Genomic DNA, 17,649 nt, shown 5'->3' with positions numbered 1-17,649 from the left:
GTGACCTCAGGCAGTAGAAGCTCACTCCCTCATCTGTGAGTCTAGTAATGGCAAAGATCTCACAGGACAGTTGTGAGGGAGATGAAACAACATTTATGGAGCTCCGATACATACTAAGCCCTCTAGAACCATTGGCTCTTATCTTCATCACACACCCACGGATTCAGCTAGCATTTCTTGAGCATCTACTATGTGATGAGTCTTGGCAGAAGGGTCTAGAGAGCATCAGAAAACAGAATATCATTAAACTAAGAGCTGTGACTAACCTGCTTGGTGTGTGCTACATACAGTTGGCACAGGATGCTCTGAGAGCACAAAGGGGCATGGGAGGGGAGAATCTGGGAAGCTTTCCTAGAGAGTGACATGGCAGGTGAGTCCTGAAAATGAGCAGCAGTTCAAACAAGGATGCAAGGTATTCCCAGCTGAAAGAGAAGCACATTCTAGACCTAAAATGAACATCGGAAGTGGCGTTGGACTGATGTGTGAAGTAAAGCGAGAGATGTGTCCAGGCCTGGTGATAAGCTTAGACATCGTGCTGTGCTGAGGACCAGTGAGGGGCTCCAATGGGGGAATGAGGAGGCACAGATTTAAAGTGTGTGTGCGTGTGTGGTGGAGAGAACAGGGGGCCACCCCTGCCTACTCATCCAGTGTAGAGAGCCCCAGGGCTTCTAATGCCAGTCGTGCTGGGATGCTGGAGCCCTGGGAACTGCGCAGGCATCCTCAGCCCCTGCACTGCAGAGCCCTCCATCTCCTGCCCCTGCTCTGCCTCTCTTGGCTCAGGCTGGAATCCTGGTCCCTGCCTGGGGTTTGGGTCCCTTCTCCTGTTTCACCAGCCTGCTCTACCTGGGGCCTAGCAGAGCTTCTGGCCTAGAGGAGACTGTCAGGGGAGAGGCTCCAAGAACTTGAACCTGAGAAAGCTGGACTGGAACAAGAGCAGGGGAGAAGAGCTAGATGGGGTTGGGTCAGGCATGGTATGAAGATGGGGCTTCCCAGTCCCGTTCTGGCATGTACTGCCCCTTCTCCCTGGAACGTTCCTCCCCACCTCCTTTAGCATTCCACCTGGATTCTGGAGGCCTCGGTTTAGTTATCTATCACTCCTTTCAGGAGCCCTTGCTCTGCCCCCCTATGCCCAGGTCTGCATCTTTGCAGCCCTCATGGAGTGCTAATTGTCTGTTCCTGACTGTAACCCCCAGGCACCTGAGAGCTCTGAGTGCAGAGATTTTCTTATTGATCTTTGCATCTTAGAAAGTAGAATCATGCCTGGCACATGTTAGATTCTCACAACATAAACATTGATTGGATGGATGAGTGAACAGGCTCAGGATGGGTGGAAGGATGGGCGATGGGAGAATAGACAAGATGGGTGAATGGGAGTTCTGAGAGGTGCTTGAGGTAGAACGCTAGTTTCCATCTTTCTTCCATGAGGACGTTCCTTGCCAGTCCTGTTGGAGACTCTTCCCTGATATAAATCCTCCAGTCATTGCCCACTGGGCACCTCCCTCCTAGCTTCCTGTCCTTCCTGAGAAGTGTGTGAGGGGATTGGGAGGTGGAGTGCTGAGCCACAACCTTGGCTTGGGCTTTGTGATTCATGGTAAGTGACTTGTTCTTTCTGGGACTTGAATACCACACTTAGAAAATCAGGAACTCTGTATAAGATGTCCCCTTGAATTCCAAAGATCCAATTTTGGTGTAATGTTTTAAAATGCTTCACAGATACAGAATGTATTTTATATTGTTATCACACTCACACACCCACAAAATCAAATGGTGTCTAATAAAGTTTAATTCTATTATACTTTGTATTTAAAAACTATGCTCACTTCAAAAACCTTGTCTTTGAAATAAATCATCTTGGAATATTCAGTTGCTGCTTTACAGCATGCAACAGTCTTGCTAGGGAGCTCCTAGCTCCAGCATCCAAATCTCGCAACCTCAGAAGTGGCCAGGAACAACCTGGATACTTGTACATAACTGGGTGGGAATGAAAGCCATTAAGTCCTCTTGACAGCCCTGTCCCCATTCTATTTTTTTTTTTTTCTGGTACTGAATCCAGGGGGTACTCCAGCTCTGAGCTATATCCCAGTCCTTTTTTTTTTTTTTTTTTTTTTGAGACCAAAAAAAAAACTGAGACTAAGTCTGGCTAAGTTGTGCAGGCTGGCCTTGAACTTGTGTTCCTCCTGCTTCTACCTGCCTCATTTGCTCACAGTGTGCAGCTCCCGATTGCTTTTTTTTTTTTTTTTTTAACATATCTTGCTTTGGGAAAAGCCACACAATAGAACTGACAGAACTGCAGACGTTAATCACTGACGGCACTCCCAGGCTGTTACTCAGAAGGCTAATTCTGGAGCTGGTAGAGCTAGCTTGTATGTTTGCTAGCACTGCCCTGGGCAGATGATGCCTGTGTGCTGCCCTCCAGGGAACTAGTGGAGCTGGGAAGGCAAGACAAGCAAACAGGTGCAGGGAAATGCTGCAGATGCTGACTGATGCAAGTCTGGATTTTTTTCAGAGAGCAAATGCAGTTAGGGGTGATTATGAAAAGACTGGAAGGATGGTATCAGGCCTCCTCCACCTGATAAATGTGGTGGTGGTGGTGGGGAGACCTGAGTGGATTAAGCTGCCTTCCTTAGGGGTGGGTCCCTCCTCACAGATTAGACAAGCACTTAGCAGACTTCTATGTGCACAGGGATCAACTGCAAGGTGTGCCAGAGGGCATGGCACAGTCATGGTGGGGGAGAAAGCAGAGGGAGGGAGCCCTTGCAGTGTGAGCATCAGCTCAGGTGAGGCTGGGTGCTTGCATTATGGCTGACACAGATGACACTTGGAATGTCTGCTGGAGGCTCTGTGCCCTGCATGGCCCCTCCCCACAAACTGCGCTTCTATGGCAACAATCAAGTCTCAGTTGTCTTTCCATCCTTGACCAGGCCTAGGAAATCTTGATAGAGCAGCCTTTCAGAGGCTGTCTCCTCTTCTAGGAAACGGGAGTAACGCTGGCCTTCTCTCCTGGGACCAACCTGGAGGTTGTGCATTTACTAAGATATTTCCTCTTCCACCCACCTGGGCCTGTAAGTCCCATCTCCAATCTTATCCTGACTGCAGCAAAGTGGAACTGGACATAGAAGGGGGCGGTGCAGAGGGACCAGGTTTCCTCAAGATGGGGCAACCGTCAGGACTGAGGTGAAGGGGAGACTGCAACCCCTCCGTGGGGTAGGATTGAACCCTCTCCTTCTGTAAGCCCAGAGGGCAGCTGTCCTTTCTAGTTGTTGCATAAAGACTATGCTTCATTCTGAGATCACTTCTTTTTTAAAAAAAAAAAAAAATTTTTCTTTCTTCCATGAAACAGCCGGCAATTGTTTGTGCTGATTTATAAGGAGAAATTAAGGAGCTGGAGTCCCCGGTTCTACCAGATGCTGCCTGAAGTCCAAGCACCCAGGAACTGATCCTAGGACTTCTATGGGGGCTCCAGTGTGCTTGGCCCTACCATCTGGCCTTATCTCCCTGGGGACAGTGACCTGCCTTTCTTGGCCTGCCCCTTCTGAAGATCCTTCCTTCACCACTCAAGACACACCTGTGGTCAGACTGAGTGTCTCCCTGTTAACGTTTAAACATGTTAAGCTTTAAAAAGAACAGTTCAGGTTTTCAGGTCTGAATGTTCACAGACACTAAAGTTTCATTTGAAGTTCACTAATCTTTGTTTAATCTCCCCCAAAGTCTTGCATGGACAGTCAGTTCTTTGATGTCATCCTGTGGCCTGCCTTCCCTACAGGGCACTGTCCCACCTATCTGGGCAGATGCAATCCCAGCTCCCACCCTGCTGCTGCCTTAGACGGGGAGGTGACATAGGCTGGGACCCCCACCTTGGGGGTGGGGGAGGAAAAGTCCCTTAAAATGAGAAAAGCTCGTGTTTACGGATGTGTGGCTTGACCAGGGAAGCTGCCCCTGGTCAAAGGGTTTGAGGCCGACGGTGGCCCAGCTCTCCTTGGGAATGACTGGCACGCTGGGGGAAAGGCAATTAAAACGCAACAATCAAACCAACCTTTAAATAGTAACTTTTAAAAATATAAAAACAGCTCATTACAATGACTTTTCATTTTCTTTTTTTTTTCTTCAGGAATAACTTTCTTCTACCCTCACCCTCCCTCTGGGCTAGAGCCTTAACAAGAGGTGGCAGATGAACATCTGAGACTCAGGGAGAGAGACAGAGACTCCAGACACCCCACGTCCCCATCTCAGACAGATACAGGGTGCTGTGCCGGCTCCAAGCCACGACCTCCACGTCACGTCCGGAAGCTGCTCAGCCGCAGGAGCACCTGAAGATGGGCGGTTTTCACAGAAGCCCCTCCTCCTCCTCCTCACGAGACCAACTCACACATTATAAAATAATCCATAAAAATGCAGTATAAAAATTATCTTCCATATGCTACATCCATGGAGAGCCCACCCCCAGGACTCACACTGCCTTTAGCTTCTTCTTTTTTAAAGGAAAAAAAAAAAAAAAAGACCAAAACCCAACATCCTAATACCTCAGAACATTTGGTACCAAAGTTTGGTAACCAACCGCAGGAGACCATATTCTACCTGGAACCTGTGTGGGCCACAAGAGACTAAGAGCTGTTAGGAATCACCACAGTGCACCAGGACGTCTCCCTGCCCCCGGCCCTCTCTGCCCTGCCCAGGAAGGGAAGAGGGCAAGTCACAGGCTCAGACTTTATAACCCTGTAGGTTAATCTGCTTGTCCCCTCTAGGGAGAGAGGAAGGGGCTGAAGGCAGGAAGGGGGAGAAGCCATTTTATAAAAGGACATCACTTCTAATTCTTTTTATTCAAATTAAAAAAAAAAAAAAAAAGCACCCACATCCATTGCTGTTTTTCTCTGGTAGCTCCCTGAGCTGAGTTGCTATGCTTCCCTCGACCGTGGTGTCATTTCCAGGCTGTGTCCATCCATCCATCCGGAAGATTAAGAAAGGCTGGAGAGGGAGTTCCTCTGAACCTCCATTTCTCATCACAATGACCCAGTGTGCACCAAAGAGAAAGAGGGGAAGGAGAGAAAGATGGAGACAGAGGCCTGAGAGAGAGGGAGACTGGAGACAGGGCAAGAGGCAGACAGAGCGGAGGAAACCCAGCTGTCCCCTATGGACATCAACCCAGGTCGGCCAGGTCTCAGCACTGTCCTTCAGTCCGTCTGTCCATCTGGCACTCCCTCAAGGCTTGCCTAGGGTGCCAAACCCGCATGAGGCGCGTTCACCTGGTGTTAGGTGCCCCGTGGCCAGTCTGCTTGGCCGCTGCAGGTCCTTCCCCGATCCCAGGACTCTCCTCCCTATTCCAACCCCTTCTCCCTGTTACTCCCTCCCTGTCCCTTTCCCTGATGGGAACTTCTGTTTAACAAACAAACAAAAACAAAAAGCCACCACCACGAGTGGATCACAAATACAGCAGGCGAAATACACGGCGAGCTCCCACTGGGCAGGGGCTTCCTCCCCCACTGACCAGTCCACCACAGGAGTCTGTTATTTACAGTTTTCACAAATCTTGTGCACTGCACAATCAGGAACGAGATCCCCCTCCCCAGCACAACAATGTGGTCCACTCCATTGTCCCCCACCCAAGCAGAGAGGGGACAGGTCAAAAGAATGGGGAGGAAGAGACAGAGATTCATGAGGGTGTCTGTGGGGGAACTGGAGCCACAAGCCTCCAAATAAATCTATTTGTAGCATCTGCCAGCATTGTTAAGGGGGAGGAGGAGAAGAGAATCCATCCGAGTCTGTGAGACACATCAATCCATGCCCAGGAGTCCGGGCCATGGCGGGCACGTGCCCTCTCAGCCCGCTGGAGCACAGCCCGGAGCGCGGCTACTCTCGGCCCCTCCTCCGCCATCCTCAGGGGCCTCGACTGGGGTCTCCCTGTCAGAGCCGAGATGGTTTCTCCCAGAGTTGGACAGCCCTGTTAGAGTCCTTGTTTAGTAGATGACCTCATAAACTGTGGCCTTCTTGTCACCAGAGCCTGTTACAATATATTTGTCATCCGCTGAAATGTCACAACTCAAGACAGACGAGGATTCTTTAGACTGGAGGAGGGAGACGAGGAGAAGCAGGAAGGCGTGGGGTGTGGGGAGAAAAAAAGACAGGAATTCATTTGGAGCCCTTCAGACCATTTCAACGCTCTCTGCATGAAGTCGCCCCACTGCACTGTCTTAGCTCCCACCCCGAGCCCAGCAGAGGGTGGGTCTGGAGGCGTGTGCAGCTAGGGGGCCTCCCACCGGCCTTGCCACTAGGAAAAGCTCATTAACAGCTCCCACGGGACTTTCAGAATATGTTCTAAGGATGGAAAACAGGACAGAGGTGAGCGCCTCCTTCAGAGTTCAGACGGGACGCTCCCTCTGAGACTTTCTGAACTGGAGCAGACGTCAGCCTGCCAGACCCTCAGCCCCACAGGCCAAGAGAAGGACTGGTACCCAGACTTTGAAGTACTCAATTTAACTAGAGACTCCGAAAGGGACATGTGTGACACATGGGATACCAGACATTTCAGCCTGGGGTCAAGAAGTGAGTGGCTTGGTGAGGAAGCTCTAGATCCCAAAGAGCCCTCTGCTTAGAAGCCCTCATCTTCAGGAGTCAGAAGCCATTAGCAACAAAATATGTGTTCCCTGTGGTCCCTAAGCCTTTTCCTCTGCAAAACCCAACCTGGGTACCTATCAGGTAGGAGCAGGAAAAGGGTCAGGAAGGTCTGCTCCTTGCTCCATGCTCTTCCTGTTCTGCCTCCCGCCATTCTCGCCTCCCGCACAGTGGGCCCAGTGGTAGTGGATCCTGACTCAGGTCAGATGGAGAGGACGTGTAGGTGGGCATACCTGGAAGATGCTGGCTCCGTAAGGTGTCCTCCAGGCATTGAGAAGGTTATCTTTCCCCGTGCTCACGAACCACTTGCCTGCAGGGGGGAGCCAAAGGAATAGTTAGGGTATGGCTTGCTGCCCTCTAAAGCAAGAGCTGCCCCAACATGGCTGGCTACCATGGAAACACCCCAAGGACCGCTAACCAGGGCTTAGTGTGACTCTCCACTCAGGAGTAGCATTTTGCAAATGAACACATGGAAACCCAAAGAACATCTCTCTCTGCCACCTGCAGGAATAGGGGGCTGGGATGGACAGGAAAAGGTAGGATTTGAGGGTAACTGTAATTTTTACACTTCTCCATTGAAAGCACTAAGGCCAACTGGCCCTCCTAAATTTACTACTAGAAGGTGGCAGAAAGTATTGGAAGGAGCAAAGCCCCAACAAACTGCAGACCCAGACGACCTCCTCCAGGTGGGCACGTGACCACGGATCCACACTAATACACTAATGCTCCCCCCAAAGCTATGTGGCAGGCACCATGCTCTCTTCTGCCTCAGAGAACCTCATTGAGGTTTAGAGCAGGTGAGGTGAGCCCTTGGTCTGATGGCTTGGGGGGGTGGGGGGGCTACCAGACGGCAAGCCTATGGCTGTAGCCACCGGCCACCGGGAGGAGCTACCTGGACTGCCTTCGTGTCTATTCCTTTGTCCCAGGCTGCTGAGGACAAGTTATGGCCTTGTCCTGAGAGCTCAGTGCCTCTGAGGAACAGGATGGAGGACAAGATCCCCAAAGGGTGTTGAAGGGACACCAACCGGGGCTGAGCTCTTTCTGTAAGTTCTGGACCACTCGGCACACATGGCTGAGCCAGGATGCTAGCCCTCCCCCAAGCCGTGTCAGGCTGGGACCCAGGCTTACCACAGTAGGCAAACTTGAGGGACAGCACGCAGCTCTCGTGCAGGTGCAGCTGGTACTTGTCGGGCTTGGTGTGGTGCAACACCTCCACGTTGCTGCTCTCCATGCCCACAGCCAGCCACTCCCCAGTGGGGCAGTAACCTAGTGAGAAGATCTGCAGGGGCATACACAGGTCAGCACCCTCTCCCTCCAAGGAGGGGGCAGTTCCCCAAGGCCCTGCTCAGGTACCCAGGGCCAGGCTCCCCACCCACCCCCGGCCATTCACAGACCAAGCCAAATGACCACCTGCCCACTGACCCAAGGGGATGGGATGTCATTTTATCTAAAGATAAAAAAAGCCAGGTTTAGAGAGGAGGCAGTGGAACCCGGGTTCAAACTCAGAGGAGCACAGACACTTCATGTCCAAGGACATCTTCTGCCCCTGAGACTTTGGTCTCTCCTTAAGATAAACATGAATAAATAAAACACTAAAGTACTAAATATTCAGGGTCAAAATATTAAAACAAGTAACAAAATAACAACAAACAGCAATGCCTGGCGCTTACTGATGCTGTCTAAGAGCCAGGCTGGTGGCCCTGGCTTTAAGGAGTATGCCAGGAGTCACACTAGGCCTTGCAGGGAACGACTATTATTTGTACCCCATGTATGAGGAAACCGGGGTCAGAGTGCTTAACAGGAGTGGAGCTGGGAGCCAAATCCCCAGGCAGGTCAAGTGTCTAGGTCCAGGGTCTTGTCCACTCTGTTTCATTGCTGTTTCCTTCAGAAAGCCTTCCCACATGGCCCAGGGTGGTCCCAAGTCCCTTGGCAATGGTGACCCTGTGAGGGTCCTTTGTCCCCTGAGCCAGGCACTGGGGCCCTGGAGGGGAAGGGAGCTCTGTGGGAGGAGAGGAGCCTGGCTGCACACCTGGGAGGTGAAGTCATGCTGCTGCAGCTGCCGGCCCTCCCGCAGATCCCAGGAGCGCACGGTGTTGTCCAGGCCCCCAGTCCACAGCTTGGTGCCATCGTGGGAGATGTCTATGCAGCTGGCCCCATCTGTATGGCCCTGGAACTGCCTATGAAAGCCAAGCAGGGAGGAAGCATGAGCCCCAGGCAATCCCTGACTGGTGGCCATCCAGGGAGTCAGCCAGTTCTTCCTGTGAGCCAGCAGAGGAGGAAACTGAGGCTCAAAGGGGCAGCAACACGTGGCGTGGCATGATCCCTTGGTGAGCCAGAAGCCGAGCTGGCCAGGGCTCCCATCTCACTCAGAGGCCTTGCCCAGGACCAGGTCCCCTGTAAAAGAGAGGCAGCCAGAGGACGTGGCACAGGATCCTGAGATTGGTTCCCTCCAGGTGGGTCCTTCAGTGAGCCCACCCTACTCTGGAGGTGGTGGGACTGGAGGTCCAAAGTTCAAGAAGGCGAAAGGCCCTGGAGAATTCTGTGAGGCGTTTCACAGAGAGAAGGCAAGCCCCCTGTCTAGGACACAGCTCCTGGGCTTGCACTCTGCATGTCTTGGGCTGTCTTGACCCACTCTCCTTGACCTTTGTGGAATACAGGCTGAGGCCACAAACGTGCCAAACAACCATGAAGAATACAGGCAGCTGGTGGGTACCGAGAGCCAACTCCAGGCCAGGCACCGCTGTTTGCCGCTGCACTGAAGTGCAACCTACACGGTGCCCAGTTAACACAGGGTAAGATGACCTGCACAGGTCATCACTGCAGAGCTGAGCAGCAGTGCTCCTGAGGCCCACGTCACACCACCAAGTGAGGCTATTTCTCTGCTCTGACCTCTTCCATCCTCTTGGCTGTGTCCCTCCCAAGTTGATTCCAGCTTCACCAATTCTGCATAGCCTCCTCCAATCTCCCAGGCCCAAGCAGCCCTCTCTCCCCTGTCCCTCACAGGCCAGTCTGTCTCTCTGCCAGAGTACTCTCATCCAAACTGCCCTGGCTACCCCACTCCGCAGACAGGGCAAGGCCACAGCAGGATGCTGCACCAGGCTAGGTGGGTATAAAACCCGCAGGACGAGGCAGATGCTCCCTCCTGTGACCTCACCTGACTAGGGTCTGGTTGTGCAGGTCCCAGACGGCAATGTTCCCATCGCTGCAGCAGGAAAAGCAGACTTTTGCATCAGGGCTAATGGCCAGAGCGTAACAGGCAGGAGCGGAGGACGTCAGCTCGGCCTTGATGCGGGGTGTGGGTGAGGCCAGATCCCAGATGGTGAGTGTGCTGGCCTCTCCACCCACAATGAGTGTGCGCCCATCAGGGAGTAGCTTGCAGGAGCGAATATAGTTGTCCCTGTTCTAGAGGGAGAAGGGGCAGGGCTAAGCATTGTCCACACTTCCTTTCCTGGGCACCTCGAAAGTCACATCTAGTGACCCCTCGCCCCCTTGCCACCTAAGCTCCCAGCACCCCCTAAAACATAGCAGCTACTAGGCTGCCCCTGGGTTTTCAAATTTACATTCCATTATTCTCTCCCACTCCTTCAAATACTCCATGAGGTCAGGATCATTTCCACTTGCAAATGGCAAAACGAGGGCCCAGAGCTGCTCAGCCAATCCAGGGCTGAGCCAGGCCAGGACTGGGGCTCTCGCCTCTAGCCCAGGCTGCTCTGCTCTCCCACTCCCACTGGAGATGTCCGCAGCCCCGGAGTGCTCACCAGGCAGTCCAGCTGGGAGATGGGGCTCTTACTGCCCGGCTGGCTGATATCCCAGATCTTCACGCAGCCTTTGCCACCCGTGTAGACGTGCCTTGTGGGGTTGCTGATGGTCACGGCACACACCACCTCCCCGTGGCTGAGTGTGTTGATCTGGCGGGCATGCCTTGGGATACCAGGGCCTGCCAGAGCATCATGGGGGAAGGGCACGGGCTGCATCTGCCCATCAGCGCTCACATGGAAAGAGTAGGCTCTGAAAAAGCAAGAAACTTCACTCTAGCCACCCATCTCTGCCTCCCAGGTCCCATCCCAGTCAGTGTGAACCACCCCTGACTGGGTGTCCTGCCCTATCTCCTGAAATCTTTAAATCCAGGAACCCTATGTGACCGGAAGGTGGGTCCACCAGGGTGGGTCTGCTTCACCTTCCAACCTTGAACTTTATTCTCACTTATATTCTCATTCCAAATTGGATCGAAAGCCCCACAGGTACCCTTTCCCAACAATTATAAAGTCCCCTGACATTCTGGTCCTAGTGGGATCCAGCTAAATGCCACCTATTTTAGGAGTCAGTGGTGGCAGGGAGGGGAATCTGCCTGCCCCTCCAAAACCAAACTGCAGGGATTCATCAGAGCCACAAGCCACAGCTGGATGACCCGCTGTTCTGGGATTCTGAGGGAGCCTTCTCAGTGGGCTGCAAGATCCTCCTTGATGAGGTGAGCTCTGGGAAAGCCTAAGGCAGTATCTCTAATGTCTACTCAGCCTTTTATTTCCCAACAGCCCATGGAGGTGAGGGGCAAAGGGGAAGTGTGCCCTGTGGGGGGTGGAACACTGGAGACAGGGGAGGGATAAGTCTAGCAAGGCTGGTGGCCTTTCCCTTCCAGCAGGTAGATCCCAAAGGGGTCCCCAATACCCACAGAAGCCCCATGCCTTTGGTTAGAAGTGCGCCTTCCCTCTCAGAGCCAGAGACTGGACTCAGCACCTCTTGGTTTCCTGTTGGAGGAAGCCTCTGGGGCTGGTCACACTTGGTGGTTTCCCAGGGTCACGGGCCTAAATGCCTCTAGAGGGATCCAAACCTTTCCAAGGAAGGGGAGACAAAGCCTGGCAAACTGGTGTGCTCAGGGGATGGGAGGATGGGGTTGTGTACTCTCCCCTGTCAGCCTTGTGAGGCATGCAAGAAACATAGCCATAGCTTACGGTTTCCCTCCGGGAATGGAGGCGAGGCTTGAGGGCAGGCCTGTGGCCCGCATGGGAGGGTGAGGGTCAAAACCAACCTGCAAGAAAAGGCAAGGCAGCTGTTAGTGATGCCACCATACAGCCCCTCCCTTCTGCCCCCTACCACCCACTGGGCCCTGCCCACTCAGCTCAGCCTCTTCAGGATCAGGGCATCAGCACAGCACAGCACAGGAGGCCGGCTAGAAAGGCCAAGTGCCTTGCCCAGGACAGTGCATTCCAGACCTGACTCTGAACCAGTGCCACAAGGCACAGCCAGCTGACCCTGCCCCTCCTGCTGCCCCAGTGAGCCTGTTACTAGGATGGAAAGGAGACCACCCTAGGTATACGAAGTAAGGACAGAACTGTCCCGAAAAGGGGCCTTTCTCCACCAACCCAGATCCTAACTGATCCTCTATCATGACAGCTGTGAACAACCAGCTCCACCTCCCAAACCTGCCAGGTGGACGTCATTTCCCATCCCGCCCTGAGCCCAGGAAGCAGCTGTCAGCCCATGTCCCAGAGTGGCCAGGAGCCATGCCTGCAGGAAGGCTGCCCTGTGGGAGGTTACACGACGGGCAATGGGGATGGAACCAAACCCAGGCCAACCCCACAGTGGACCCTCTTTCCCATAAATGTTCTCCTTAGGGCAGCTGTATGATTTCCAGACCCCTGTTTCCCTTTAGCATGCAGGGAGCACCACTGCAACCTCCACCAGCTCTCTACTCCCTGCCCAGTCCCCAAAAAAGGAGCCAAAAGGTCTACGTACAGCTCCAAAGCTCACCATTGGCGATCGGCCATAGGCAGCAGCTGCAGCGGCGGCGGCGGCACTCATCTGGGGCGGGATGTTGTGGAGGCCAGCGTAGGCGCTTGGGCTGGTGAGGGAGCCGTTCATTTCGTGGTGGCTCATCATGGCAAAGGGTGTGGCATAGGAGCTGGTGATGGAGATGGGCGTGCGCAGGGCTGAGGCTACGAGAAGGTGGGTGTCAGTGGGGAGGTGGGCATCAAGGGGAGTGGGCCCCAACCACACTGTAGCCACCTCCTTGCGCAGCAGCAATCCTTCCTGCATACTGAAGCTGCCTGCTCTTGGGAGTCCTCCAGCACTGAACCCACCCACAGGGGACCCTTGACTTCAGAGCCTGAGCAAGCTCTAGCTGGGACACATCTACCTCTTTCTACACAACACGACATGGAGGCCCAGAGAAGGCTCGTTGAGAGCCTTACAAAACTAATGGCAGGGGCAGAAACAGGTCTGGGGTGCCCTAACCTACTTGATGCTCCTTCTACACATGCAGCCTAGTAGTGGCCCAGGAATCCCTGACCTGAGTGTTGAAGGCGCACCCAAGCCCTCCTCAAACCTAACTGTGAAGCCAAGGGCAGGTCCTAGGAGAACCCCAGCTTGGACACTCTTTGTGCTCTGGCCCAGACACGCGGCTCCAACCCTGGCCTGAGGCCAACCCTCCCCCCACACGATCAGATCAACCCAGCCCCATGGTGCCTACCCATTATACCTATCGGGTCCATGCCTGGAGGTTTGCCTGGCATTGAGCGGAGCCCCGGGGTTGTGCTGGTGCCTGGGGTCGGGGCATCATTCCTTGGAGTTGGTGTGTTGGACTTGAGGCCAGGCGTTGAGGATTTGTCATTCTGGGAAGGGAAGAGGTAGAGACCAAGGGAAGTCCTGAAGACCCCTCTCTCCTGAGAGCTAGCACAGCACCTAATACCATCCCCACAAGAAGCTCAGCCCCAACCCCAGTTCTGGACCCTCTGCTGAACAGAAAGACATGGTTCCATTTTACAGATGCAGCAAACAAGGCTCAAAAAGGTTCCTTGACTAGTGCAGGACCAGCCAGCAAGTGGTAGGTTCAGGCGTGGACCTGAGCAAGCCCATAGCCGGGTCCTTTCCACTCTCTCCCCTCCCCAGTCAACACCACTCCAGCTGTAGCCTCTGTGCACCCCCATTCCCCATCCCTTTCTGCCCCACCTCCTTGGAAGCACCAAGCAGACCCTACATACATGACCAAGGTCTTTGGTCTTGGAAGAAGGTGTACTGCTGGAGGAGGCCACCGAGGCGGGGCTGGTGGGGGCGTCCTTTTTCAGGCCCCGGGCCTTGTCCAGTCCATTTTCAGGAGGGGAGTGTGCCGGGCTGACCCGGGGCGTTGCTGGGTCCTAAAAACACAAGTTACACAGAAATGCTCTGAAAGCCACGCCTAGGCTAGAGTCTTCGCTCCCTAAGAATGGGCTCAGAAAGGGCATGAGTGATGGGGAGAGTCTGGCTAAGAGTCTGGGGGCCCCAAGGAGGGCCGACTAGCTATTAATTTAGTCTGACCCTTCTATGTCACCAGCAAGCAGACTGAGGCCTAGGATAGGGTGGGGGGAGTGAGCTGTCCACGATCAAACACAAGTTCAGGACTCAAATTGGTGAGGCTGGGCTTGGCATCGGGTAGCTTCTCTTCAGCAGCTGCTCTTCTGCAGAGGACTCACAACTCTCCCTCAACATGAGGATGGAGCAGAGCTGACCTGAGAGACTACAAGGAACAAGGTGGCCCTTCTCTGGGCTCTTTCAGGGTCTCTCTGGAGACCCATCACAGGAAGTTCTCAGGGTCTACGAACACCCCGCCACCATGCAGGAAAGCCCTGCCCCGCTCCTCCTGATCCACCTGATGTGCCAAGACTAGAGGCCTCACTGCTCTGCTCAGGCAACAAAACAGATGCCACTCTAAGAAGAAACAATCCTAAACCACCCCAAACCCTACAATGGGGGCCTGCCCTTACCTCGTTAGAAACATCCACCACCAGATCATCGCTCTTGTCCCCATCACTGTCCTGCAACCAAGAGAAGCCAGCAGACCAGTAAGAGACCACACCCTCCCCTCTCCAACCCAGCCTGAGCCACCCCCTGCTCTCCACCCCTGCCAAATGCCAAAGTCCTCACTGTATCTACTGTGCCCTGTGCCCGGTGCCAGCAGCATTCCAGGTCAAAGTCGGCCTTCCTCCTGGGCTCCGGGGCCTCTCTGCCACTGTGCCCACTGGGTAGACTCCTGCCCCCGACCATACTTCCCATCCCCTCCCTACAGCCTGCCCTTTCACTCATCTCTCGGAAGCTGGAGCCTCCTTCCCAGCTGGCTTTACAGGGGCTATCACGAAACCGTGGGTGACTCTCATCTTGGTGTCCTCACCACTCTGGGGTGGGCCACTGGCCTCATTTCACAGAAATACAGCTGAGCTCCGAGTGCACAACACATCCAAAGCCGCAGAGCGGCCAAGCACTGAGGCAGGTCGCTGCGGGTCCTCCGAGGCTCAGCACGGCACTGTCCCCATGCCCATCCCAGCCCAGTCCTGCTCAGCCTGGCAATGGAAGACACGATGGCCACATTCCCACAGGGTCTCACATTATAAAGCTACCAGAAGTCACGGCTGAGAGGCTGAATGCCTGGGACAGACTGTGAGGACAGCAGGGCCAACCTGTGGGGACCATCTCTAGCAGATTCCGTGAGTACGATCAACGGCAGCACGGGAATACTGGCCCATTGATGGAGGAGCCCACCACCTCCCCAGACCCCAGGAAGGCCAGGACGACAGTCCTGTCCACTCCACTCAGTGACTCGCATGCTCACAGGGTGTATGACTTTCCCCCGCAGGCCTCCTGTCCCACCTGTAACTCTGACTCACTAACCGACCTCCAGAGGGCTCAGGCCACAGCTCAGCCACAGCCTGGGACCTGTCCTGCCCAACCAGTCCAGTGGTACCCGCTGCTCTCAGACGTACGTATCGGCTCAGGCTGTCCTTCTCCTCGGCCTTCCGCTTCTTGGCTTCCATGCTGTAGTCTGCAGAGCCTCGGTGCTTCTCGCTGGCCCTGAGGCTTTCTGAGGGTGACACTGAGTTATTCTGGAAGCAAGAAGATGATTTTGGGTCAAAGCCTTGTACCCGATCCTAACCTCTCACACAACCTCCCACACAGCTAAACGCAGGCTACACAGGAGGCCCGAGGAGGGAAAAGAGCCTCTTCCACCCTGTATCTGTGTCTCTGCTCACTCGAAGCCTAGACAGGGAGCTGAGCCCTTCCTTAACCCCGCTAGGCTCGCTTCCCTGGGAGCTGCTCTGGCCCATCCTTATTTTTTTATTTTGTTTTTGGTGGTACCCAAGATCCAAGCCCAGGGCCTCCTGCATGCCATGCCAGGTAAGCGCTCCAAGTCTGAGCCACACCCCCAGCACATCTGGGTCAGGGTCTGACTATGTTGCCTAGGCTGGCCTCAACTTTTGATCTTCCCTTCTACCTCCAGAGTAGCTGGGTAACAGATGTGCACCGCCAGGCCCAGCTCCCCGTTGACTTTTGTAGCAAGACACTACTATTAAATATTGAGTCTTTCAATATTGAGTTCTTCGCATTCTAGCCCGAGAGGCCCCTCCCTATAGGGTGAGAGTCACCTGTGTGGCTCACTACCCACCCCTCTCATGTCCGCCACATTTATTTGCCCCAAGGAAGGATGAGGGACAGCTGCCCTGAGTCTTGAAAGATGGATCTGAGGCGGCAGACAGGAATGTGACAGTACTTCATCATCATCCCACAGGAATGGGGAAATGGGTAGGAAAAGAGTGTCAGCCTATCAACAGTGTTCTTAATTGTGGACAAGCAACTGGGACCATCCTACTCCTCTCCACAGCCAGGCTGCCAGCAACCTAGAGAGACATCAGGGTCACAGACAAATAAAAACCCTAATGTTACAAAGCATCTCCCTCTGCAAGGCAGGGAACACAAAGGCAGGGAGAAATGTCCCCCTCTGTCAGAAAGCAAGGGCCCTATGAGGTTGCCAGCCTGGAAATAGCTGGAGATCTCTCTCACCTACAGAAAGAGGAAGCATGGGGACCCTTGAGCATCAAAGACTGGGGAATAGGGTAGACTGGCAGGCCGGTCTGGAAATGGAGCTGTCCTGGAAGGGGACAGGAACAACTTCTGTCCATGGCTGTCAGCATGTAGTGGGGAGCTACTGGCAAGGGCACCCGAGGCAGCAACCTTTTGAGGATCAATGTCCCTCCAGGATGCTGCTGAGGCTCACCCCTCTCCAAGAAGAGCACTATACTGTTACTCCTTCGCCTACCCAGCCAGCATTTTCAAAGCACCTGCCGTGGGTCGGGACTGGCACTGGGTGGCAGAATGAGCAAGACCAGTCCCTGCCCTCCACGAGTTCAAGTCTAGCCAGAGGAGAGAAAAAGACTAGCTGATCCACAGCCTGAGGCAGTGAGAAATGTGTGATGGGGTCATAGCAGGACAGAGAGACATCTGTTCAGAAGAGAAGGGGCATCCAGGGCAAGTAGGAGAAGCCTCACTTCTCATCCCCTCATCGTCCTGGAGGCCAATGCTGGTGCAAGGGCAAAGGTTGCTGAGAGGGGATGGGCCGGTGTTTGGGGGCCGGTGCGGGAGCCAGCCGCAGAACTTAATTTCCGTTCCTAAGCCGGTTTCTGGGCATCCCGTCCCTGCCAAGTTTCTGCCTGAAGCAAATTAAAATGGCAGAGTTATCAAGCCTTGAAGAAAAAATGGAGGCTATAATGGAACTGCAGCTCAACCTTCCCACAGCCGTGCAGAGCGGCGGCGATGCGCGCACAGCCGCAATTCAATTAGCTGCTGCAAGCGCCGGCAGAAAAATCACCGTCATTTCATTTCATTTCCTCCGACGGTGGCGGCCACCCCGTGCTAAGCAGAAATGCTTCCAGCCCCTCGGGCTGGCTGCCCCTCGCAGGCGGGAGGGCGGGTGGAGAGGAGGGGGGCGCGCGGCTGCTCGTGTTTCTCCCTGCGACCCGGTGCGCGGCTCGGGAGAACAGCGAGCTCTTTCTTCTCATGCAGTCAGGCTGAAAACCCTCGCCGCTACCGGAGAGTCATGTCAGGCATTTAGCGGCATCGATCCAGCCCGCCTCTGGCTGGCAGGCGGCCAAAAAACTAAGTATTTTTTATTGCTTCGGCTAGGCAAGGAAATATGAATGAAGCTACCTCTAATTGGACTCCAGACTAACCCCTCTGGGACAGTTTCCAGCCCGTCCACCCGTCCCCCTCCCGCTCTGACACAGCCCTGTCCTTCCTGCCGTA

General features: G+C 54.2%; 1 protein-coding gene across 15 annotated transcripts in view; it reads right to left on the bottom strand.

Annotated features, from left to right (window-relative positions):
* Positions 1-4,030: 4,030 nt before the first annotated feature.
* Tle3 (TLE family member 3, transcriptional corepressor) overlaps positions 4,031-17,649 on the bottom strand; it is a 48,657-nt gene continuing 35,038 nt past the window's right edge. For 5 of the 15 annotated variants that reach the window (XM_078049364.1, XM_078049365.1, XM_078049371.1 and 2 more), the window contains 12 exons: positions 15,336-15,455; positions 14,343-14,393; positions 13,584-13,736; positions 13,073-13,214; positions 12,340-12,539; positions 11,556-11,632; positions 10,365-10,614; positions 9,761-10,008; positions 8,636-8,783; positions 7,735-7,885; positions 6,840-6,916; positions 4,031-6,059 (listed from right to left, as the gene is read on the bottom strand). In XM_078049364.1, the coding sequence (XP_077905490.1) occupies positions 5,952-6,059; positions 6,840-6,916; positions 7,735-7,885; positions 8,636-8,783; positions 9,761-10,008; positions 10,365-10,614; positions 11,556-11,632; positions 12,340-12,539; positions 13,073-13,214; positions 13,584-13,736; positions 14,343-14,393; positions 15,336-15,455 (1,725 nt within the window). In that variant the 3' untranslated portion in view covers positions 4,031-5,951. The remainder of the gene's footprint in view (positions 6,060-6,839; positions 6,917-7,734; positions 7,886-8,635; positions 8,784-9,760; positions 10,009-10,364; positions 10,615-11,555; positions 11,633-12,339; positions 12,540-13,072; positions 13,215-13,583; positions 13,737-14,342; positions 14,394-15,335; positions 15,456-17,649) is intronic. The other 10 variants (XM_078049369.1, XM_078049370.1, XM_078049378.1 and 7 more) reach the window with 3 other exon arrangements.

This window comes from Ictidomys tridecemlineatus, chromosome 5 (assembly GCF_052094955.1).
Source record: "Ictidomys tridecemlineatus isolate mIctTri1 chromosome 5, mIctTri1.hap1, whole genome shotgun sequence".
NCBI lineage: Eukaryota > Metazoa > Chordata > Mammalia > Rodentia > Sciuridae > Ictidomys > Ictidomys tridecemlineatus.
This window is presented reverse-complemented; position numbering and strand designations above follow the sequence as displayed.